Source organism: Equus quagga, chromosome 6 (assembly GCF_021613505.1).
Source record: "Equus quagga isolate Etosha38 chromosome 6, UCLA_HA_Equagga_1.0, whole genome shotgun sequence".
Lineage (NCBI taxonomy): Eukaryota > Metazoa > Chordata > Mammalia > Perissodactyla > Equidae > Equus > Equus quagga.
This window is the reverse complement of record NC_060272.1, coordinates 37,342,869-37,369,151: the sequence shown is the minus strand read 5'-3', so window position 1 is coordinate 37,369,151 and position 26,283 is coordinate 37,342,869. Positions and strand designations below refer to the sequence as shown.

Here is a 26,283-nt window from a genome sequence, read left to right as displayed (position 1 = left end):
GAAAATCTGCTTGTTAAACAATAACTACAGAGTGTGCTTTTATGATGTTTTTCACCACAGTAATTCATATTAGAGATAGAAGCAGTTGCATGTTAAATAAAATCATTGAGCATTGTTCCCCTCGCATTGCAAAGAGCTGACTTATGTTGTTTTTAGATGCCTCCCATTAGAAAGTAAATATTCCTTCAATGCTATGCATTTCACAAAATTTAATAAAGACGAACTGTAAATAAAGTCACAGGGAGATTTCAGACAGTTTTATTAGAGATTGTTGAAAAGAAAAAGAAAATTAAATACAATAACAGTAAACGTGGTTCTCACATTGAAACCAGGCTCAAAGAACTAGGCTACCATAGAAAAATTTCCAATTTTTGTATTATGATGTAAAAACAGATTTTTGTACAGATTTTGTACAACAAAATTCGTAATAACCTTTTATCATTTTTAGAAAACTTTAAATATATAGATAAAAATAGACAATTTTCATAGGTCCTACATGAAGATGGGTATGTTCTGTTCCAAGGGCTTGCATAGAGCGCAAATGGGGTTATAATATAGAACAACTAGACATTAATATTTTTAGGATTACAAAAGCATGGAAACCATAAAATGGGCACAATTTTACTTGTTTATACCAAAAAACAAATTTCAAACCAACCTGTATAACTAAAAAAGGGGCAAAAAAACTTAAGTTACAGACTTCAAATAACATTTCATGAATTGTCATATTTACAACATGTTAGTAAGACTCTCTCTTAGCATATAGCTGATAGCTTTTTTCTTTATTCCTTGCTAAAATTTCCTTTATATCGATCCCAACACTAAAGCATTCTCAAAAGTCTTGAAAGTCTGTATTTTAAAACTATTTAACCTACTTATCAAGTGACTCTATGCAAGGAGTGGAGCAATGGCTGATTCTACTGCTGATGTAAGTTGCAGGCTTTTCAACAAATATTTCAAAAGATGTATGATTGAAAAGCTTGCCACAAATCCCTCCAATTTTAAGCGTTGTAATCCTTTAAAAACTGCATACAGGGATAAACAAGAAAGACATACAACAAAGAATAGAATCTCTCATGCTTAAACAACAAAAGATGGTTCTGGAGGAGCTATGCTTAGAAAACCAAATTTCTACAAAGCATTTACTAACAGTATTTTAAATAAAAATATTGCTCCCTTTTAAGCAAGCTAAAATAGGAACTGTATATATAACCTTTTATTGTAGTAAAAAATGGACTTGGCTGGTTAATAGCGAGCTACACAAAAGAAATATGTTCCAGTATTGCAAGGAAGACCTAAAAACTATAGAAGCTTAGTGCCAGAGTATCTATAATTTTAATGTTTTTCTTAACCAAATAATTAATACCCAATCAGAACTATCATTTTAAAACTAGTTTTCTTGGACATTTAAGGTTTTGCTGTTTATGGTAATAAATAACGTTATGATCATAATTTTAAGATGATAGCAAAATCATAACCGACTCTACTGACTGACAATATCAGTCTTTAAAGGTGTAACTCCAGGTATGGAAAAACAAAGAGAAGGTAACTTCAGCATGTAATAAGCACTGTTTGCAGCTTTACTTCCAGTTTCTGCACAAAAGTGAACGCACATACTGTAACTTTCAAAAAGACAGTGAAAATAACACGTAGGCACCCTTCCCTCTGACCAGGGTGGGAAGCACAACACATTTTAACTTTATCACTCCGCGCTACATGGTATTGGACTGATACATCAAGGGTTTGTTAGGTTTTGTTTTTCAGCAACATTAACATAATATGACATTAACATATAAAAATATTTCTGGTGTTTTGATTTACTGTTCAGCCACGATCCATTCTCAATAGTGCAGTTTGGGGCACTAACTAGGGTTCAATATACAAATAAAAGTGGCTGGCACAGAATTCTGATGTCACCAGATGCTTAAGATCTCATTCATTAATACTGTGACTCCAGACAAATATTTACATGCCTGCATGCGTTAAAACCAGAAAGGTGTCTTTCTGACCAACAGGGTGACAAAACGTATTTTCTAAAATTTTCATTTTCCTAAACTCTAGTATACTACTGCATACATAATACCTTCCTTGTATGTTTTATGTTTATATACTGTACATGTGACCAACAGTTTGAATAAGAAGCATCATTACTATTTTAATTCTATATACCACTACCAGTTTGGAATGAAAATGTTACATTTATTTATTTCTTTTTTTAAGTAAAAAGACCTTCAGTGAAACCTCTTGGCTTATATTCAATGCTTCTTTTCAGATATGCAAAATGTAATTCACTGGGTCGTTGTCAGCATCCATTTGTTGGTCTTTTGGAAAGTATGTGAAAAAAATCTTCAGGAGAAAACCCACAATTAGAGAGTTCAAAATTGAATGTAACAGAATATTACTCTTTACTTTATTGATTTTTTAAGGAATCCTCTATGCCCTCTGCAAGTTCATTTCTAAGCGTTCTTGCTGGTTTCTGGAGGGCGTGATTCTGTAAGTCTGGGTGACCACTGCCACGAGAGTCTCCTGATGTGCTCAGATACAGAATTTTCAGAAGAGGAAAATGGTTCATTCCATTAAAAAAACAAAGCTGGGTCTTACTCAGACCTGCCTTTAACTCTGTATCCAAGTGTCCAGCAGCAAAGTTGCAGGTATTAATGGTAAGAAGTTTGACACTTGTACATTTACAAACATTCTCAGGTCTCTGGTATGAACCACAGGTGGAAATCAATGGAGGAAACTTTTTTTTTTTTGTAGAATACTTAAACTTTTAAAGAACATTAATACACAAAATTGAGGAAGTTCCCTTAAAAGGACTTTATTTTTTCCAAACTTTCCAATGACGAATGTCTGACTGCAAAGTTCTTTACTATAACATGGATTTCTTCAACAGGAAAGATTCAGTACATGACAGTAGTTTTCAAATACAGTCTTCCATCTAAAAATGAACAATAAAAAATAATTAATGACATGACATTTGGGGGACAAATGTGAATGTAAAAATTACATAGGCTGATATAAAATTTGTGGGTTTTATTCTATCTTCACCTGTTTAGGAAGCAACATTTTTCACATATTCTCAAAGTTAATTTCATAATTACATTGAGTTCATGTGGTTGAAAAGAATACAGCATTTCTAGTTCTCATAAATATATATTTGCTATTTTGATATCAGTTCCACAGCACTCAGAAAATAGATAAGAGTATGCACGTGTGTTTCACTGATATGCAAGGCTAGTTGATTTCTGCTGAATGACAATTACTTCCTCCAAGCTTGCAGAACCAAATTTTCTCTGAACGCACTCAGGTGTATCTTCATCACGAAAGACTTAGCTCCCACCTTACTCCTTAGCAGTGTTGTTAAATATACCATGTAATGTAACTATTGTGCACATTTGTTGATATTTAGGTGAAAGCCACCTAGGTTATTTCATCACTCTCAATGAACTATAGCCTGTCCCCCTTCAATTGAGATTAACCAAAACAATTAAATGTTAAGTTGGAAATATATTACTCAATTTTTACCAGTTGAGAAACACACAGGGGAAAAAGAAAAGTAAATCAAATCTTGGATACATTCAATAAACCCATTCGAATAAAGCAGATAAAGGAATGATAAACTAAAAATCCAGAGGAAAAACAAAACATAAGCCTATTTCTCAAATATAACACCCTCTAAACTGTCCACTTTTTGGTGTGGTCTAAACTTTTGATGTATTTGTGTAAAATATGTCTAAATTTCAAGTTTTAACACCTATAGTAAAAGATAATGGGAAAAGGAAAGTTTTCCAAACATTTTTAAAAAATGCATATTGCCATGTAAATGTTTGCAAAATGTCTGGTACCTTCAAGAATTAAAATATAGGGAAACAGAAATAACCTATAGTAAATTCAGGAAATAGAAAAAATAGTCTAAGTATTTGCAGATCTCACCTTCAACACAAAGTTAATTGAGTGCTTTTACATAACCTGTAGTAAATATAGTAATTAGTAAAGGTCATAAAACCAACGTTTTTTACTTTATAGAAATATTGGCTTGTCCAAATTTTATATTCCTATCACATGTTACATCGTAGCCTAATTTGTACAGTTGGAATATCATCTCCAGGATGTCATGAAGGTAATGTTTTGCTCATTGATATGTCCCAAACATCTAGTATATGTTCAATAAATATGTGTTGAATGAATGAATGAATGAATCAGAGATAGGTTTCATGTAATTTACAAAAAGTAGATAGTGAAACATTGAAATATATTAAAATATACATATATTTAACTTATATTGTCAATATCCAAAAATCCACCACTTGCCCTCAACAACGTGGGCAGAAAAGTCGATGAGATTGGTCTCATTCTGGCTAATTTCTAATAAGGTGTGTCAAGTATTAGCTGCTCTGTAAAATTAATCCAGTTCAACTTTAAGGGTAATGATAACAATTACTTGAAAGTCTCTAAATATTCTTAGCTTTCCAGTTCAATGATCATACATCAGATTTATTCTTAATATATGAAACATCTAATAATCACAGTGAAAATCTGCTCCCCCTAAATAGCCTACACCTTTGGATATAAGATATAATCTAAGATTCACCAGTGAAAGTATATTACTAATCCTACTGAACTCTGTTTTTGAACGATGACTCAAAGGCATACAAAAACTATGCTGGATAACCACCCTACATATGTGGTCTAAAAATATTTCACCTTCTTGGCCCCTAACGATAGGTTCATTAACATTAAATATTACTAGAGCTCAGCAGTAGCTATTGTAATATTCAATAAATATACGAACTTCCTATATCAAGAATTATTCAAATATCAATATCAAAACAATATAAATTTTTTTTTCTGCTTTATCTCCCCAAACCCCCCTGTACATCGTTGTGTATTTTAGTTGCAGGTTCTTCTAGTTGTGGCTTGTGGGACGCCGCCTCCATGTGGCCTGACGAGCGGTGTCATGTCCACGCCCAGGATCTGAACCCTGGGCTGCCACAGCGGAGCGCGCGAACTTAACCACTCAGCCCAGGAGCTGGCCCCTAAAACCATATAATTTTGGTGAACATTTCTTTCTAAGTAAGGCTATGACAGTACCATATTAACATATTCTGAAATGTTTATTGCTTTTGCATGGAACATGGCATGATTTCTTCCATTTGCTTGGCTTGATTGCACCCACCTGTGGGAAGAACTATGCTTTTTCTTACTTACATTATATAAATGTACTAATATATAACTACTTCTAATTTCAGCTTAGCAGGAGTTTCAATTATTCACTTTGTAAATAAACCTAATAAACTTGATATTATAAAAATAAACTTCAATCTTTCATATACTTGGTACGATGTGGCTAAAAATAGAATCTTTTTAAAATTAATTTTGATCCTAATAATTTTTCTACATAAAGCAATGTATTTTTTTAAAAATCTAGTAAATAATAGGATCTAGAGATAACTGAAGAAGTAGAGTGCTGATAGTTTTACCAAAGTTTTCTAATTTTTAGTCTTTCATGAATTTATCCCTACTTCTCTCTGCTTTCAATTATCTCATTATTCTTATAATCTATTCAATTATGTTAAGAGTATCATTCCAATTTTTATTTTTTAAAAATAGACAATGATTCCTAGAATTGGAAACAGAGAAGAGAGATATTCTCAACTTGCTCAAAATTCAAGTTCCATTAAGTGAGATCCTTCCCAATATCTGTGGAAAAGTAATAATTTGTTCAAAACTAACATTTCAGTGCTCACTATGGATTTTTAAAATCTTTGTACATTAAAGAAAAAAATTAAAGTCTTGAAAAAATAGTTTTCTAATCTTTTGTGATGTCTACAGCATACAATGTAGAAAGAATCTAGTAGCAAAGAGTGGATATATAAAAAGAGTCCATTAAGTATGGACAATTGTTTTAAAAGATCGAGGAGCCAAATTCTTCACCAAGGTCTACAAGATGTTACATAATTTTGTATTGATTTTCCTCTTTAATCTTAATCTATTACCACTCTCCCCTCACTCCTTGACCCTGGCTCTCCTTTGCATTCTACAGCGCACCAAGCTCTGTACTGCATTGGAGTATTCAGGCCTGTTCTTCCTTCTAGAAGCCTAGAAGATAAGTACCTCCTCCCTCCTTTCTTGCTTTTCTGCTCCCTCCTATTGAACTTCTCTAAATAGAGCTCCCCTATTTATTCTCCCATACAAGCACCCTAAGAATTAACTCCATTGTACTTGTTTCACTTTGAAGTTCCATATGGGGAGCCTACTGCATGGTGAGACCCATGAAAGCAGCAGCCATATTTCTTTTCCCAACAATATTAGAATGAGAATGCTTTAGCATGATGCTTACCTTAAAAGTTTTAATATAGTCTTAAATGTTAAACTTTTGGATAGAGAAATTAAACAATATGCCCACATAAAAAATAATTAGCATGTTAGAAATTTTAATGTCTGAGATTAATTTTAAAATAAAACTATACTCATTTTAAAAATATGACAATAATTATTATTTTGTAAGTATCTTTACCATAAACCATATATAAAATATATTTATAAAAATTATATACATTATATTTATAGCTCAGTATCTGATCTGCTATAATTCCACTTTTAGTAAATGTCTGCTATTTAATTTTTGACTATTGTTCCTGACAGATGGACAAATGCATCAAGCATTAAAGATGCCAGCTATAAAACAGATCCCACCTGCTACAGTTAAGGCATTTCTGTGATTAAATAATATGTATACATCAGAGATTATCTGCCTTAGAATGAACTGGAAGCAGAAATAGACCAGGCATAGACAGATCCTAGAAGAGTCACTCTGTCTCCCTTTGTCTACAGAGCCTAACTTTCAAAGCAATTCTACTTTACAATTTTGTCATCCTTATTGAAACATACTTATGGGTAATTCAAAATCTGTAAGCAAAAAAAGTTTTATCTAATTTTACATTGTTCCAGAGAAGTTATATTGGTCCTGCAGCCCACAGCCAAGAGCCACATAATAAACCACCTAAGTGAAAGTTGAATGGCAAGGGTGCTAGGAAGGGTCTATGGGCCCATGACACAAACCGGGCTGTGTTTTTATGTTATATAATAATGATTCCAATGCTTTCCTTCCCTGATTCTTCAAACAGCAAAGCCATGGGGCCATAGAGAAGGCCCTGCGAAAACAAGCTACAGGATGGAGATCACTGGAATCCCCGGAGTGTTTCTGTGGCTAAGACTTTATCAGTCAGAGGTGTGTTGTTTCCATCTGGAAGCTCAGAGGGCTTATTCACATGTTTTGTTTTAAGGGCTGTCCTTTGTGCATTGTATTTACCTTGTAACTAGATAATCTCTCACCTATCCACCACTTCTTATATCATCTTTACTTATTTCTGCATATGTTGGCCCCCTCCAAATATTTTCCCTATTTGTTCCTGATACTGAGCCAGGTTTACCAAACAATTATTCCTTGATGTCTCAAAACATTTCTTGAAAACTTTTCTTTAAGTAAAGTAGCAAAAAAGGCAAGAATGGTCATTATCAGTATAGCTAGTATTTTCTGAGGATCTGTTGTGTTCAAGGTGTTTTATAGATTTCCAGTTTGAACTTCCCAAGAACTCAGCAAAATAGGTACTCTTAGTGTCTTTTACAAATAGGCTATTAAGGCTCAAAAATATGAAGTGTCTTGCACATTTTCACAGAGCTAGCAAATGGAAACACCATGATTTGATATTTGTGTGAATCCAAATTTTGTGTCCATTCCTCTAATGTCACTTTCCTCTAATAAGCAATTGGACTATCACTAGAGGAGAAATATGTTGTCTCTGACTTGGAGAGGAAGGGACTGACTCTTGAACACCTCAATACCATCAGTCTCCCTGCTTTGTGGATCTATTCCTCGCCATCCTCCCAGAGACAGGGCCTTCCTTTTAGTGTGTAGAGTCTCAACTGAACAAAGTAAAATCAGAACTAGAATTCTGATAATTTGGTTTCAAAAGAAATATCTTCCTTTGACACAATGATTATTTGCTTTTGTAGGGAGGTTGATGTGACAGAAAAATCATCAAGCTACACGTTGTGCATGGGAGTATTTAATTAAAAAGTCTGTTCTCATTAAAAGCATTTGGGAGTAGGGATTGAGTGAAACTATTTAAATTACAAATTCTTAATAGTTCCAAAGTTCACTGTGATTTGATGCTTACAGAGATAATTTGGCATATAAGAAAGTATCTAGATCAAGGAATAGTTTATTGCAGGTGTGAATTTTTTATGCTGTTTATTGTTATTAGGCAGATTTAGATCTACAGATTATGAGTTGAAGAAAAAAATTTAAATTCCTTCTAAAAATGGACCTCGGGTTTTAATATTAAAGTTGAAACCATCAAATCAAATCATTAAGTATTAGATTCTATATGTTATTTATTTGCTGTGGCTAAGGAGGGAGAAATGGGGACTCTACCAGAAAATTTCTAGCTTTGTTTTGTGTTTGAGTATTAAGTTTACTGTTTTGATTTAATGTTTTTGCAGGTATTATTATATATAGCTATTGGTTGTGTCCAATTCATATAGACAAATATATAATTTAGCTTTTGTTCCATATGTAAAACTAGAATATTAGATACCTTGATCATTTATTTTAAAAACTAATGAAATTTGCTCAAAATTAATCACATTATGTAACAAGATTTCCTATTAGAAGATGACATATAAATTAGAACAATTTCAAATTGCTTAGTTGAGTGACACCAGAAATCCAATTCTTTCATTGTATGAAAATTACATGAAATAATTAACAAGGGAGTATGCTAATGAAAGGTATCACACAATATGCAAATAGACGTATATTCCAGTTTTGAATAGAACTCTCTTGCAAACATCCACAAGGATCTCTTACATGTCTTTTGCACAAAAGGCTTAATAAATTACATTTCCTCTTAGGAAGTAGCTTTATTAAAAATGGCATCTATTTGTTCAAAACTTATATCCAGACACCTGTAATCTAACAAAGTTTGCTGCTTTCACAAAATGGCTGTATTAGCACATATCTAACTACTCCAAGAGCTGAGGAAAATATTAATATAACAGAAGGTAAACATATAAGATCATATATCTAGAAAGTTTAATATTTACTTAAAGAATATTAGGTTAATATGAAATGTAGTAGCCTTGAGCCTCTCTCCACATAATGTCTTAATCATGTGAAGAAAGGGAAACCAAAACAAACGATGAAAACAAATGTTAATGATTCATGTGATATTTGATAAGACAAGGAAAGGAAGTCAAAATAAAAGCAAACAAACAGGAACAGATGGGAAGGATCTTTGTCAAGTCATAACCCCTCTTCTAAAACCCCCAAAGGAAGAAGCTAATTAAAGAAAATATTGTTTCTTGCTTTTTTTATAATTTTATATTTAGAGTAAGAACATTCTGCTACTGCTAAAGCAAAGAAACAGAGACACAAAGTTGACATTTAACATGAGAAATATTTTAAGAGAGATTGATGTTCAGCACAGGCCCTTCTACAAGAGGATACTAAGTAAATATCATTTCTTCTCTTGAAATGCAGATAATAACAGTCTAAGTGATTTCCAGAAGTTATATTCAAGGTTGTGTCAAATACAATTAAAAAGTAAAAACTGGAAAAGTTGTGACAGATTTTGAACTTTATGTAATTCAGGGATATAGCTACAGAAGCTAAGGCCCACAGATTGGGTCAAAGTGAGAGAGGACTAGAACCAATAGCCCTTTGGAGTGCTTTCTGCATAAGTACCTGGTGCTATTCTAGACAGTGAGCACAGACTGTGTGTAAGAGAGCACAACAACAATGGTATTCTGTCTATATGATCCGAACATACTAGTACAAGCCATAGGTAATGGATTACCTTATACACTAATACAGCCAAGCTCATTTGAAATAAGAGTAGATAATATCATGTTTTATTACAAGGCTAGTATGAAATAAAGCTCTTGATTTGGCTAATATTGAAGACAAAAAAATTATAATCAAGAACTGCTGTTACATATTTTTCAGCTTTCTTCAAAGAAGAAAGTGCATACAGTCCAGTTTAAAACATGTTCTGAGAACAGAAGATCATCTAAAGCTATAATATACAGGTTGAAAGGTAACGGTGTTTTTCGACAACTACAGTGAAAGTGAATGCCTGTCCTTTCCATGGTAGGGACTTTGTATCAGACTCTAGGTAACCACAAAAATTGAGGAGACTCCAGAGCTTTGACAATTTGAAGCAGGTGGAACTAGACTTTAGGTATTGTGGAAGCAGAATGGGCAAGCTGATCTAATCACAACATTCTTTCTAAATGGGGGTCGAAACAGAGAAACCAGTAATGAAAGCTGAACTGAAGAATGTGAAGAGAAGGCATTTGAAGATCTGCAGATGGCTATAGTTAATCTTAGCTGGCTCTGAGTTATTTAGTCAAATACAGCCCCAGGCAAAATACTCTTCCCAAAAGGTTAAACCAGCTTACAGTATCTAAGTTCCTCTGAGAAGTGACATTCTTGTTATATCTTAAAGAAAAGGCCCTTTGCCCGAATTTTAGGCTCAATACTATGACGTTGATGCTCTCTGTGAGCAAAGAGGAATTTACTACCAAAGGTTAAGATAATCCTGCTTTTGTTGCCATTAGTGCTGTGGAGTCAATTCCCACTCCCAGCTACACTGTGGACAGCAGATGGAACACTTCCCGGTCTTTTTGTGCCATCTTCTCAGCTTCTGGCACTATATCAGACAATGTTCTGCTGCTTCATGGGCTTTTCTTGGCCAATTTCTTGGAAGTGGGTGACTAGTTCCTTCTTCCTAGTCTGTCTTATTCTGGAAGCTCCACTGAAGCCTGTCCACCATGGGTGACCCTGCTGGTGCTTGAAATACCTGTGGCATAGCTTTCAGCACCACAGCAACATGCAGCCACTACAGTATGACAACCAACAGATGGATGATGTGGTTCCCTGACTGAGAAATGAGCCTGGGTCGCAAAGGTGAAAGCATTGAATCTTAAACACTAGACCACCAGGGCTGGCTGTACTGGGTATTCCTGTTTTGCTAGGTATTAACGATCTTTTATTCTGTAATTCAAGAATCTTCCCCAACTACACCCTATAGTTCTATGAATTGATGTCTATTTGAGAATTAAATCTTCTTAAAACCATATCTCCATAACCACAGGCAAGCAAAATTGATAAAAAAAAAATTATCATCAACTATCTACTGTTTGTCTATTGCAATAGGGAACAAGCAATTCTGTGCTTAACGTTAGGACATTAGCCCTCTGACAACACTTTTTAGTCATGAACAATCAGCCCATACTCATGAAGGCAGAGTTTGGATCCCACACATTGTATTACTGGAACTTAAGTGTTGTCACAATCACCTGTCATAGGATCCAAACTCTTGTCTCCCCCAAGTTGTTTTCACTATGCCAACAATTATAAAGCTTCACTATCCTAGAGAAATTGATTAAAGTTTGGCTATAGTTTCCTTAAGAGCAGATAACATAACATATGAGTGTGTATTTCTAGCACCTTAAACATTGTCTGGAACCTAGCAAGTTCTCAATAAAAATATACAGATGAGGGGCTGGCCCCGTGGCCGAGTGGTTGGGTTCACGCGCTCCGCTGCAGGTGGCCCAGTGTTTCGTTGGTTCGAATCCTGGGCGCGGACATGGCGCTGCTCATCAGACCACGCTGAGGCAGCGTCCCACGTGCCACAACTAGAAGAACCCACAACGAAGAATACACAACTATGTACCGGGGGGCTTTGGGGAGAAAAAGGAAAAAATAAAATCTTAGAGAAAAAAAAAATATACAGATGAACTATCAAAACTAACATCACAAAATGAGGGGAAGATGGGTATTATATGCCCCGGATGTTATACCCCAAGAAGAACACAACCTTACTTGTGTACTATACTGGCTTAGAATACACAAGCTAAGCCTAATCATAGGAAACATCAGCGGCAAAATGAGGAATGTTCTATTAAGACTGCATTCTTCAGAAAATGTCAATTTTATAAGCTTTTTTAACAGGCCAAGGAAATGCTTAAGATCAAAGAGACTAAAGATAAATGACAACTAAATATAATATGTGATCCTAATTTGGATTCAGTAACGCTATAAAAAATGCTTATGAAGGACATGATTGGGTCAAAGGACAAAATTAGAATTTTGATGTCAGATTAAATAAAAGTATTGTGTCAATGAAATATTTACTGAGCTGATAAATATACTGTGTTGATACGTAAGAGAAGATCCTTATTTTTAGTAAATACCCCCTGAAATATGTATGGGTAAATATAACAGGTAAAAGACCATGATTTCTATATCTTACTGTTAAATGTTTCAGAAAACACTATGCAGAGAGAGAAAATTATAAACCATATGGGAGCAATTTATTAATAAGAGATGAATCTTCCTAAATGATGTATGAGAGTTTTAATTTTTTGAACATTTCTAAGTTTTTTTCAAATGCAAATTAAAAATTAAATAGTTGGGGGCCGGCCTGGTGGCACAGCAGTTAAGTTCACAGGTTCTGCTTTGGGAGCCCAGGGTTTGCCAGTTTGGATCCCGGGTGCAGACATGGCACCACTTGGCAAGCCATGTTGTGGCAGGAGTCCCACATATACAGTAGAGGAAGATGGGCATGGATGTTAGCTCAGGGCCAGTCTTCGTCAGCAAAAAGAAAGAGGAGGACTGGTGGCAGATGTTAGCTAAGGGCTAATCTTCCTCAAAAAAAAAAAATTAAATAGGTGGCCTAAGTGAAATAAAAATTATTTTTTTGAGGAAGATTAGCCCTGAGCTAACATCTGCCACCAATCTTCCTCTTTTTTTTGCTGAGGAAGATTGGCCCTGAGCTAACATCCATGCCCATCTTCCTTTACTTTATATGTGGGATGCCTGCCACACCATTGGTTGATAAATGGTGTGTAGGTCCTCACAGGGGATCCGAACTGGTGAACCCTAGGCCGCCAAAGCACAGCATGCAAACTTAACCGCTGCATGACCAGGCTGGCCCCTGGAATAAAATTTTAATATGTCACTCATATCAGATATTTATTAATAACTGGTTAAAGCCCTACCCTCTCTACTATCTACATATACTGTTTCACTGATTAAGTGGGCAGTATTCTCATGGTAAATATGTTTTCTGCCTAGCAAAAAGGCTTTTGAGAAGTCCTATTCAAGTATTGAATACTAAGAAGATGCTTAGTGATTTGCTTAATAGACTTCTCCAGAAAAACCAGGTTCAGGTTCACGAAACTTACTGGACTAAAGGTGTGGATATAAGTTGTCTTCTGGTATATTGGCCCATTATGTTTTAATGGTAAATTTACAATTGCAAAGTTTATGAAGTCTGCTTAACTGTTACCTATTAGTTAATTAGGACTGTGTATGCTACTGTGCATTTGTTGGTATAAGGAAATTACTGTTCTGTTTAACTGTGTTTGGAACACAAGTTATCTTTTTAAAGTTTCTTAAAAACAAAAACAAAAAGCAGAGCACAGACCTCTTTAAAAGTTGGGTTTTGTTTTTGTAAATAAAGAAAAATTATATTGCTGGTAGGTCTGCTTTAGTAAAGGATTTTTGTGTGTGTGTTCTAATTAAGCATTCATTAGTAAGGAGTAAGAAACCATCAGAGTGGTTAATGTACCAGCAAGTGAGAATGGGGTACTTTGCACTTAGGTTATCTTGTCCTGATTGGAAGGTGAGACCTCCCAATTTCAGCAAAGAAAAGTACAATGAAATCTCATTACTTTCTCCACTCTTCTATTCATTTCTGGAGAAAGAAGACTAAGACACAGAGATGGAAGGAAAAAATCCTTTGAGGGCATATCTGAACCTGAATGATGAATGGACCAATTATCTACTATGCTTAATTAAAACAAAGCATAGAAGAAAAGTGATGCCTTATTTGATAAAATAAAATATTGCAGAGGAGGGAAATAGGATCTTTCAAATCCAGCATTCCTAACCTTCAGAACTGCAATAAATAGGCAAAATCCTCGGTGAATAAATTGAGTTTTCAGAATCAATTTATATGTTATCTGTGGGGAAAAACTAAAGGGAGCAATTAGAAGGACAGCTCTTGTCAGAGCCTAGTTATTTTCTTTTAAGTTTGGAGGAAAGAATCATCATCTTTCTTTAAAAGTTTAGCATTTTCTATTTTCTATAGCATGACTAATTCAGTAATTTTAATAAAGTTATAGTTGTTTAAGGAAGTAATTGTGAGTGAATAAATTTCTAAATCTCTAGAGCTTTATTTAACATATTTATACAATGCTGAACCTAAATGCTGGGATAGTTCTAAACTTGACAAATGACAAACTTCAATGAAACAGCTCGAATTTTTTCAACAAATTGAGAATTGTTTTATCTAAAGAAATGACTCTTTTGTGGGAAATAGCTTTTCTTTTTCTCTTACCTAATGGAATCATCAAAAGTATGTGGGTGAGGACAGTAACTGCTATACAAGAACTATTAAATAAGGTAGCCCTCTGTGCACTACACTTTAACACATAAGGGTCCAGTTCAGAGATGTGCAAAGTTATATTAAAGAAACAGACTAGCAAACAGGCAAGAAAGTATATTGACTGAATTATCATATCTAAAGAAAGAATATGAGAATCAGTAGTGTTTGTCCAGAAATATAGCCTAGAGAAAGCAAAGATAATCAGGTAAGTTTCAGCAAATGTCCTTTAAAGTACCAACCAGGGATGAGGTTACCTTTGAAGAATGAATGTGGGCATCTGGTTTACCTTTAGATATTCCTGAGTCCATAAAATATTTTAATTATATAATACTCCTTGTTCCAATCCCATTCTTGCCAGGTAACTAGACAATTTTATTTTCTACATAGCTCTCTACGGTGGGAATCCTCTAAGATGGCCAGCACTGCTTCCTGCATCCTAGTATTCACATCGTTGTGTGATGCCCGTCTCCTTTAAGTGTGAGCTGTCTCTAGTGACTTGCTTCTAATGAAGAGAACATGGCAAAAGTGATAGGAAGTCACTTCCAAGATTAGGTTATAAGAAACCGTGCCTTTCATCTTGCTGGCAGACACTCTCTCCCGATCTTTTCACTTGCTTCATCTGATGAATGGGATTGCCATGTAATTAGTTACCCTATGGGGTGTCCAAGTGGGAAGGAACTGATGATGGCTTCTGGCCAATAGCCAGGAAGGAACTGAAGCCCTCAGTCCAACACCCTTGAGGATATGAGGCATGCCAACAGCCACATGAGTGAGTTTGGAAGTAGATCCTGCCTCAGTTGACACTAGAGATGAATGAAGCCCCTGCCAACACCTTACTGCAGTCTGGGAGAGACCCCAAAGCAGAGCACCCAACTAAGCTACTTCCAGATTCCGTACATAAAGAAACTACAAGGAAATAAATGTTGTAAACCATGAAGCTTTGAAGTAATTTGTTGTGCCACAGTACATAATTAATACTCTTTCCTTTGTAAGAAAGATGCACTGGTCAATGTCACAAGAAAATATTTCAGTTCTTGTGATTTACAATGTTTTAGCATACCGTAGTTTGCTTTCTTCTGGAACACAGAAAAGATTGATAACCCCACTCTGGGTCATGTGAACTCACCAAGCCAAATGCCACTTCATGAGTTCTCTTGTAAGCTTACCTGCATTTCAGAGAAACAGCAAAACCAACCTGTATGTTTCCCAGTACAATATTTGTTATCTTACTATAGTAAAATAATTTCTAAAACCCTCAATGATTTGCTACTAATGGAATAAATTATTCTAAATCACAGAATATTTCTTTTCACACTTTTAAAGGATTTGTTTTTTAATATATATATTATATACATATACATATGTATTAAATATATATGTCCATGATAAGCGGAAATTACCTGTACTTGTATTACCTTGGGGTACTTTGATTCTACTGGGAATAAAAAAATAAGTTTTCCTTAAAGATTGATGATTTTATTTCATGATATATGATGGCCCTCTCAGAAATAAAAATGATAATCGTCAATAGTCTAATCCTTATATAAACTTGTTTCAGAATAATAATGATTGTATCAGATCATTTGATGCAATATGACAGAAGTAACCATCGCAGGAAATTGTATAGCTCTGTACTGTTGAAGTTGTTACCATTTAATGAACTACCAAGAAAGACAAGAGAAGAAAAATAACCATTCTAGACTTTTCTATTGAAACTGGCTAAAAAGGTACTAGTTTGAAGAAGAAACCAATCTTTTTAACGTCCCTCAGAACTTTTGGTAGTGGTGATTGGCCACGTTCAATTTTGGTTAAATCTGGTATTTTGCAATGTATGAAACTATTGTTCATTATACCACGTTTTTCAAAGAAACAGATAATTTTTTGAAAACTGATTAGGAAAATATCAACAAAACCGCCACAAACAGTAACAAATGTAAGACACTAAACGCTTTCTAAAATGGAAAGCAATGAAAAAGAGACAAAGTGTGCTCTTACAAAAATATGCAATGCTAATAGATAACTTTGCATTTTACAAATTGTCTCTGTCTCTGTAGACACAAAGAATTTCAGGAAACATCTGAGCACTCCGGACTTAACTCGCAATTTATGCTTATTGTAAGCTCCAATTTATTCTCAGCATATATTAAATTCCATGAGATTGCCAAATTTCTTTAATACGATTTTAAAAAATAAACACAAAAACTCTACAAACAAACATTTAAAGCATATTTTAATAAATGTGCATATATTTAGAAAAAAGATAAGTGCTGATATATGTATATTTCAGGCACACTGTGAAATTCTGCCCTGGGTCACGGTAACATAGGCCACAATTTCCATTAAAATTAATAGCTTGTGGCTGTGGTTACTGTCAGTATTGCCTTATTTTCCCATCACTAGCAATTGTGACATGAATAAAATTAACTTATGTCACTATGTAGATCATTATATCCTGAATTAAGGTTAGATTTCGAGAAGCATTATGAATTTAAGGAGCTCATCTAGGCTTATGTCAAAGCCACTTTATAATAAAACCTTTATTTTCCTACCAGAGGGACTATGTACTACTTTTCCTCTGTGGGCTGGTTCACAGTTGCACTTGGACAATACTAAATTGTTCAACCAAGAGTGCCTGTTTTATCTTAAGATCCTTGATTCATTTCAATTGGACAGACTTCAGTGCCATCTCTTTTTAGGGAAACTTACTTTCATAGCTATAAGAATACTAACTTGTACATCTTGGATAATAAATACTGCCTGTTTTCCTATCAGGTCTTTGGTAGCATAATGGTGTCTGTAGGAAGAGTTCACGACTTTATCAGCCCTCCTTCACTGGTTCGGTTCTTTACTAGTTCAGGGCTTGGATGAGAATTCTCTAAATGCTGCAACTCTAACCAGACCTGATGACTCTATTACTAAATGCCTTATGTATTGAAAAATCATGATGCTCTCTAAACTTAAAATATAGTGCAGAACTACTATTATTTTCGTACAGCACACACTTTGTTGTGATAATACAGAACACTATTATCTGGGCATTTTTTCTTTACTTACCAAGACTAAAGAACAAGTGTAATTTTTACTTTCCCTTCATCAAAATAAGAATGTATTATACTGTTCAAATGATTGCAAAGAATATCTATGCATCAGAGGGAAAAGCTGACAATGAGAGTAAATTATTGCTGCTTTTTTGTTTATGAGTCTATTCAATGTAGTTTGATTACTTGAAAGGATTGGTATCCAACATATTGCCATATGAAACAATATCATGAAAAATACATGTCTCTTAATGCAAGAGTTGAATTGACAGTTTGTCACAGGTAAAATCTGCAGAATCAACAAAGATGAAAAATAAATAAGTCAAAATATGAATTATCTAATATACCACTATGTATTTTTAGCATTCTCTATTCTAATTTTATATCTATAATCTAGCCCTGTAAATTTTTTTGTCCAAGTTGTATTTCACTCACTTTAATGGACAAAATTCAACACTGAGTAATCTATCCTTTCTAACTGCCATTAAAAAAAAGCTACATTATGTTTCTCTATTTCTTTTTAAATTAGGTCATTCATTACAAATAAAGGTGGTGTAAAATGTTACAGAAGTGTATTAAGTCATAGCCATTTGAACATACTTTGTTTCTCAACGCTGCATTTGTTACTCTTATTATTTCTTGGGTAGTGGTGGCTTGATACTCCAGCCTTTTCAGAAGAATGACAATATCAAGATTATGAAAAAAGATTCTATATTTTCAACATAAGGCTTTATTGGTGCCCAAGGTTGTTTCTCTTGTCTGGACCTCATATTCAAACCATCTCACATTCAAGCACCAGCTCCACATCCACCCAGATGCTTTCTCTACAACTCTATCCAAATGCCCCCTTGTTATATCGAACTCAGCAGCAACAAGCCAAACTCATCATCAACCCCTGTAGCCTGGATCTCTTTCCTAGATTACCTATTTCAAATTACCAATGACTGTTTTCTTAGTCCTACAATTTGATTTTCCCCTTGTACTTCAAAGGCAGCTTCCCACTTATTCCTTGCACAATACCAGAACTTGAATGCTCATTACCTCACTTCTGAATTCATTACCTTCTTCACTTCTTTATTCTCACTCTATAGCAATACCTCCTATGCAATATTTATACTGGATTTAGGATTTAGTATATCGATTTAAGATATAAAACAAGGGGGGGCCAGGTTTTCATTTTAATAGATATTATTTAGGAATCTGCCCAAAGCCATACTCAGAAGCAGCCATCATATTTATTTCTCTATTTGCAAAGATTATATAAAATCTGTTAATAATATAGCTTCTCAGAGGATTTAGACTTATACATCCAGACTTGAATGAATCTTTACCAATCACCTAACTGGAATTAATTGCTTTGTTTGTGCTGTGTAAGTACTTTGTTTACATTTCATAAGCACTAGATCAAAGTGATACTTCATTAAAGGGAATACATCTTTTACATCTTTCAGGAAAAAAATATCAAATTTTCTAAATTTCAGATTTAATCTATGAAATTAATTTTAGGCCTTGGATACATGTTCCCAATAGTGTGTTTATGAGTTCTTACAAACAACAAAGTTAAAAATGATTTCCATTGGAAAAACTTCAAAGTATGACTACCTAAAATGTTTATAGAGTGCATTAGTTTTTGAATCTAGAGATATGCAGACACATGATATAGCCAAACTTTGATTTGTTAAAATTATTCCTGTTTCATATAAAAAATTTATTGTATAAATATTTTATATTTTTATATAAATAAAACTTGACTTATAGTACCCACCACCCCTGAACAACACCTTGACACTCACAGCTTTATCAGTAGGAATGAACTCAACATGCATTTTAACAGAATTATTTATATATCTCTATATCACACTAGATTATGAATAATTTATAAAAGATACGTCTTTTGCATTTTTTCTGGCCCCAGCACTTAAGTGTATAAATATTTGTTAAAGTCAATTGGTTACAATAGATTTACCAAGAATTGGTTACAATAAACAGTTTGCCAAAGTTCATTCCATGAGATATTATACTTTAAATTCAATAAAAATGTTTTGTAATCAGATGATTTTAAGAAATGCTAGTTTAACTTTTTAATCAAATATATCGACTTTAATGCAGGACACTGTTTAACAATAACGCGGGACTGTGGAGTGTTTAAAAGACTAAACGTGGACTTTGAAAATTCAAGAAGCTATATATATTTTCAAAAGTGACATTCATTTCTCACAGACTGGCAATTTTAAACTTAGTTCTCCCAAACTGCTCATGAGCTGATTCTCAGAAGAGGACGTTGATAGCAGTCTAAAAGCGAAGTTGGAGGAGTGTGTCCATCTATGTTTCTCCAGTTTACACAGCAGTGAAGATTTTATAGCAGTTGCAATGGTCAGAAGGGTTTCAGGAAGAGAGATCAGATGAAAAATATTTAATTGAAAGAAACGAATAGCAATTCTGAAGTTCGAATACAACTTAAATTCATGATTTTGGAGCTTCCAGAACTTTCCTTCATGAGATATCTTCATATTCTGTATTTATTAGGCTAACTATATGAAAACGTAGACCTCCAGTTAGTGGTTTAGAGAGCAAGAAGACAAAAATCACAGTAAAGAAGAAACTGAAATTAAAATTAAGCACAGAGATGAGCAAAAAAGGCTAATTTATATATTTATATAATTTATATAATTATTTATATATTCAGATGTCTGCCATAATGCTAACTTATTTTATTCAGAAATCACAAATGCTGCCAATAGTAAAAAACAATGATAAAAATCACTAGTTTCAAGTCTCTCAGAATTCTAAACAGTCCTTGATCCATTGAATATTGCTGAAATTGCACTCATACTTGTTGTTTGTTTAATATTTCATATTAAAGCACTACCACAAGTGTTAAAATATAAAAGCCCAGACATTTGGAATGATGACCTAAAATTTCACCTCTTTGTTAACTACACATATTTAACATTAAGAAAATAATTGGAAAAGTTGTGCATTTCCTTTGTTTTGTAAAAATAGCATGCAAAGGAGCCAAATTGTGATAATTCACAGCCTTTCTATGTGAATTGTTGGGTTTAAGTAAATGCTTGTATTCTAATTTTCTCACAAACGAATAGAATTACACATTGACATACTATTCAAAGCAAGGCAACTAAAAACTGCATTTGAGATCAAAGTAGGCAATTACCCACCAACTAAGCATTTAAACATTAATTTAGAAAATCAATTGTTAATTGACTTAAAACAAAAATACCCAAAAATCTAGTTATACTGAAATTTACAGTGTATAAATATCCTAAAAATATTCACCTAATTTTTGCATGTTTCTTAGCACTCAAGCATTAATCTTCCTAATATTTTAAGTGTGTAGATAAATGCTATCAGTATTTTGGGAATTAGTCAGTTGAGAATTTGGTTGTGGATGTGAAATTATGAGATGAGAGAATGTGGAAACTAAGCTAACCGCTATTCCCAGCTTTGGACCAAAATGAAGTTTGCTTTATTGTTAACATGGTAACTCATATTCTTTAGTGTCTCCACACTTCTTTCGGCTGGATGGTCTGCTAGTGTGTGAGTCACGGTTTGTTATGACCAATCCCATGTCCTGTATTTGGAAGTTACAAGGGTAACTTTTTCAGAGCCAGTGAGGAGGTTTCTGTCTAGTTTGAACTCAAATCGTTTCAGTGCAGTGGAACCACCTGCCCTCATTTCCTATATTAGAATGTGTAACAAGAAGCAATAAGTCACTAGATGAATTTTGCCTGCATTTTAAAGTCTCATTGTAAGATAAAATACCTGCAAATAATGGAATAATATGATATGGAGAAATAGTTTTTATAGCCACATTTTGATTCTGCTGCTTGTAACCCTTGGGAAGTTAGTGCAAATATATCACACATCTCAGAGGTCCCACCCGGAAAAGACCAGAATTATAAGAAATTTATTGCAGACGATAGACCATAAGCATGTGAGTGCCACGCCATTAACATTTTTCTTTTTATCTACCACATTTACTTCACTCTTTTCATTCATTGAGAGTTGGATATGTTAACCAGAATTGATTCTGAATTCTTAGGGAAATGCAAGTGAATGAGCTATATTATATAATTAATCAACCCTTTAAAGTACCTTCTGCAATTTCTTTAAATGCTTCTCATTCTAATAACTTAAGAAGTATAATTAGAATTTGCAAAATAAAAAATTGAGCATTTTTAATCCTTTGCAATAAGTATACCACTTAAGTGCCTAACACAACGGGATTAACCTGAATTGCATAAATTTGAAGGAATATGTGGGCAAGTGGGTCTCAAAATTCTATCTCAAAAGTATGTCTGAAATGAAAGTAGTTAGGGGAAGTCATTGCTTCCATTCTAAAAAGCTCAGAGAGGAGCTGGCCCAGTGATGCAGCAGTTAAGTTCGCACGTTCCCCTTTGGTGGCCTGGGGTTCACTGGTTTGGATCCTGGGTGTGGACGTACGCACTACTTGTCAAGCCATGCTGTGGCAGGCATCCCACATATAAAGTAGAGGAAGATGGGCATGGATGTTTGCTCAGGGCTAGTCTTCCTCAAAAAAAAAAAAAAAGGAAATTTTTTAAAGATTCAAAAAAATAAATAAAACTAAAAAACTTGGAGAGCTGTTTCCTTTACTTGTGATTTAATTGTTATTTTCAATTTGGTTTATGTGTTGACATAATCTGATATACTATGAGCTTTTTTGACTGAGGGAAATTTTTTCTGTCTTACTATTATCATAGTACATAAATAAACATTTATGTTCTTCAGGATTCCACAGTACTTTTAAAAATCCGTAATTTTACATAAAAATGTATATTTCTGAGTTCCCTCAGAACACAAATATGGGAGGACTGAGCTTATGGTCCTACTTGGACAGCCTTTGGCTGGAACCCAGAGCCATCTGTTGGGTTTAGAAGAGGAATGAACTTTCCATTCCTGTTGTCTTACAGCTAACCTTTTGTTATTTGTGAAATTTCTCTTCATTCCTAATCCTTTAACTAAGGATAAGGCCTAGACTGTGACATCTCAAATAACTTTGCTAGAGAAATTTATAAAAACCAGTCAAAACACTGTGATAACTTGGAACAAGGTAAACCTAAAACCAATATTAACCAATATAAGCCGTTAAGAAAAAATAAAGACATTGAAGTTATTAATACAAGTAAATTTCATTCTATCATGGAAATCAAATCATTAGCTCTTAATCTGTTAAAATGGGAATTTCATAAGTAAATGTAAAACTACAGTATGGAATCAAAGTTAAACACAGCACACCTGATTATGTATGGGAATAATTTATGGTATACAATCTCCCCATCCAGTGTTCTTTCTCCCAGGGAGAAATAAAGAATGAGAGTCAGATCCAATAATTTGTAGCCATCACTCATCGTTTTATAGGTGTAATTAGTAAGCTTAAGTAGAAGTATGTTTGAAGATTTACTATCTCTGGAGTATGATTATATATGAATTAAGAGAGTCTGCAGTTACTCCACACTATACGAAAATACAAACTATGGTAAGAGAAATTTGCCAAAAGATAATAAAAAAATTAAGAAGCTCTAACACTTCCAACCTAAAGGAGTCAAAAATAACTAGTTTATCTTTTATTTAATTTGGAAAGAGAGAAATGATTATACAGAATATGTGGCTGCAAATAAATCTTCCTGAGCCATATTGTTGAAACTGACATAAATAGTGAATTTCACATTCGGTCACGAATTTTTTAAATGGCTTAGAAAATCTGGTGAATATAATTATTTTTCAGCTTAAAACATGCTGAAATAAAAAGTTTGTGTCACATACGTATAAAAAATATTCTTTGGCTTAAAAGAACTTTTTTTAATCCAAATAACGTATGATTTTTACCAAAATGAATCTAATAGTACTATTGTAAGTACTATTACATTAACTGTGTGCATAATTGTAAAAATAGCAAATTCTTTTTAGCACTTGGCCTATAGCAGGTACCAATCTAAGTTCTTCACATCTATCAATTCACTTAATCCCCTTAGCAACTATGGGAAGTGGATATTAAGATCATTATCTGTGTTTTACAGATTAGGAACCCCCAAAATCAAAAAGTTTACTTTTCACACTCAGTGTTAGACAGACAATAAAGAACAGCACAGGGATTTGAACCCAGGCAGTCTGAATCCAGAACCCATGCAACCACAATGCCCATGGACACATTACGTTTGTGTGTGTGTGTGCGTGCATGTATGCGTCTATATTCATAAAAAATTAGGTGTCTTTACCATTTTGACAGGATAAAAATATCAGTAATAGAGCAGGTCTTAGCAGTTAAAGTAAGTTACCCGGGTCACAACGTTAATGAACGGTAGTGTTGACACTAGGCGATGGCTCTGACTCTACCACTGCTCTCTCAGGACTAAATTGTCTTAATGTTAACTTTAATCCTTTAGAAATCAGTTATTTAAAGAAAGTATCAATATTAATGCAAGAGAAAATCTGTATTGGCATTTATTTTGCAACTGATTAATAATTATACAAATCTATTCGTAAACCAATGGATTTCTTTTTCTTTTTATATTAGAGAAAACTTCATGAGAAATTGTAATGACAGTGTTTGCAAGGCTAAGAAATAACCATTGCCTAGTGAAAATGCCTTTATATTTGCCTCAAAATGTATCCTACAGGAAACCAAACTCAATTTATTTGATTTTATCACATTACTAAACTTTACATGGAAGGAATTATATATCTGCATTTTGAATCTTAATCCTTCTAGATTTATGCCACCCTCATTATCCAGTTTAACATTTAGCCACTCGTAGCCATTTCATAAATTAGCATGAGATGAAAAGATTGATGGCATGTAGGAGCAAGGCATACAGAGTCAAAGGGACTCAGCGGTCCTGAGTGCACAGTTTGATTCCAAGCAATTTGCTTTATGTCCATGTGCCTTAGTTTCCTCAAATATAAAACAGGCGTGCCATGAAGATCAACAAAAATAATGTGTGTGAAAAAGCTGTGCAAACTTTAAATTACTTTGGAAATGTTAACTGATGTTCTTCTTTGTCATATCCTGAATCACTGCTGCATTAAAATGAATGAATACCATTAACAGATCACCAATTTCCCTTCCCTTATGTCTGTTTAACTTCCAGGCTCTCTCCTCACACCCATCCTCACTTCTCTTGAATATACGCTATTTGGCACTTGAAATTGTGGATTTCATTCCTTCCAAGGCACGTCTCTTGGTTTTTGCTATGATCTCTTAGTTTGTGAGAGGAGAAAGCCCTGCTGCAAATCTCCAGCAGGCAGATTTAGAATAAAGTTGGAAGTTTACAGGTTCTGCAAGGAAATACTGTCAGTCAATCTAGCAGTTGTTAATAACAGCAAGTGGATTTTAATGGTCTAATCTCTTTGAACCAGCTACAATATCTTCAACCAACGAACCGTCTCCCAAACGATTAAACTTACTGATTTTTCTCATATATACCCTGTAGCTGTCCACTACTGCAGCCATGAAAATAACACTACCATTGAAAAAACTGATCCAGACTCTGTAAAACTTACTTTTAAAACTAAATACTATATTCGTTTGTTCATTTACCAAATGCTTTGCCACCTTTGAGAGAGCGAATTTGGACTTTCTTTTAAGTGTAGCTGTTGTTAAAATGATACTGAATGCTAAGTAACGTGTTTGTTTTTCGGCTGTTGTAAGTCTAAAGAGATTTTTTGAATACTTCAATTATAAGAACATTTAAAACATACAAACTTGTGCAATTTTTATTTTAATGAAGATGAGAAGTTCATTAAAGAAGATAAATATTTCATTAGATGTTAAATAAAACAAAGAGATTTTTTGGCTTCTCTCAGCACAAAATTCCTTTGAAAGATTAATTAATACATGCAAATTATGCAAATTAGACCCATGCAAATATTTTATGAAGACAATTAAGGGAACCATTAATTACTGCTTTTTTTGCTTCAGTGAGATTCATTCATTTAATTTTAATTTCACTTTAACTGTTTTGATGTATAATCTTGCAGCTAAGAACTTTATCTTTCCTGGCGGGTCACTTAAACTTATAAATTTCATCAACTGAGCGCACAGAAATCTGTAAAGATATTCTCTAGACTATGTTTAGTATCAAGAGAAATTTCTGACACAATGCTCTCCCAGAAACAGGGAAACTGGAAGGGAATGTGAGCTCATTCTTGGACAAGGTTCAACTGCTGGAAAAGCAATTAATTTGCTTTGGCTGTGCTAATATAGGGGAATTAGAAAGTGTGACACAAGACAAATAGAAATAATTAGTTCTCCAAAATGATGTTCTCATTAATATGGTTCGAACAGTTGAAATAAAAAACATTATTGTGGCATGTCTGCATTCTGTCCCTAACCATGGGAGGTGGAATAATGCACTATAAGCGTTTTTACATTTATAGTCTGAATGATGATGCTTTATTTTTTTTCTAAAGGAGAATTTATAGCAAATGGTGTTATATATCTCGAATGTCTAAACATATACATGCTATCAAAATTGATGACATACTTTCCTTCCCCATGTGTTTACGTATCAATTTTTTATTTTGTTCACACAAATCCTGTAATTTAGTGAATAGAATTAAAAAACGGAGTTCTTTTCCTGTAATTGAAATATTTTCAGATCACTTTTATAACTCAAAGTATAAATAACATTTCTCAAAAAATAAAAAAATCATATTTATGCTCCATCTTAAAGAAGCTACTCTGAATATTTATTAAAGGTCCTCTCAGATGGCCAGGCTACTTTTACTGTCTAAGGATGGATGAAAAC

At 33.9% G+C, this 26,283-nt stretch overlaps 1 protein-coding gene across 1 annotated transcript in view; it reads right to left on the bottom strand.

The window, feature by feature from the left end:
• Nucleotides 1-242: 242 nt before the first annotated feature.
• Nucleotides 243-26,283, bottom strand: part of DACH1 (dachshund family transcription factor 1) — a 413,471-nt gene continuing 387,430 nt past the window's right edge. The window contains exon 11 of the mRNA XM_046664761.1: nt 243-2,938. Within this exon, the coding sequence (XP_046520717.1) occupies nt 2,901-2,938 (38 nt within the window). The 3' untranslated portion in view covers nt 243-2,900. The remainder of the gene's footprint in view (nt 2,939-26,283) is intronic.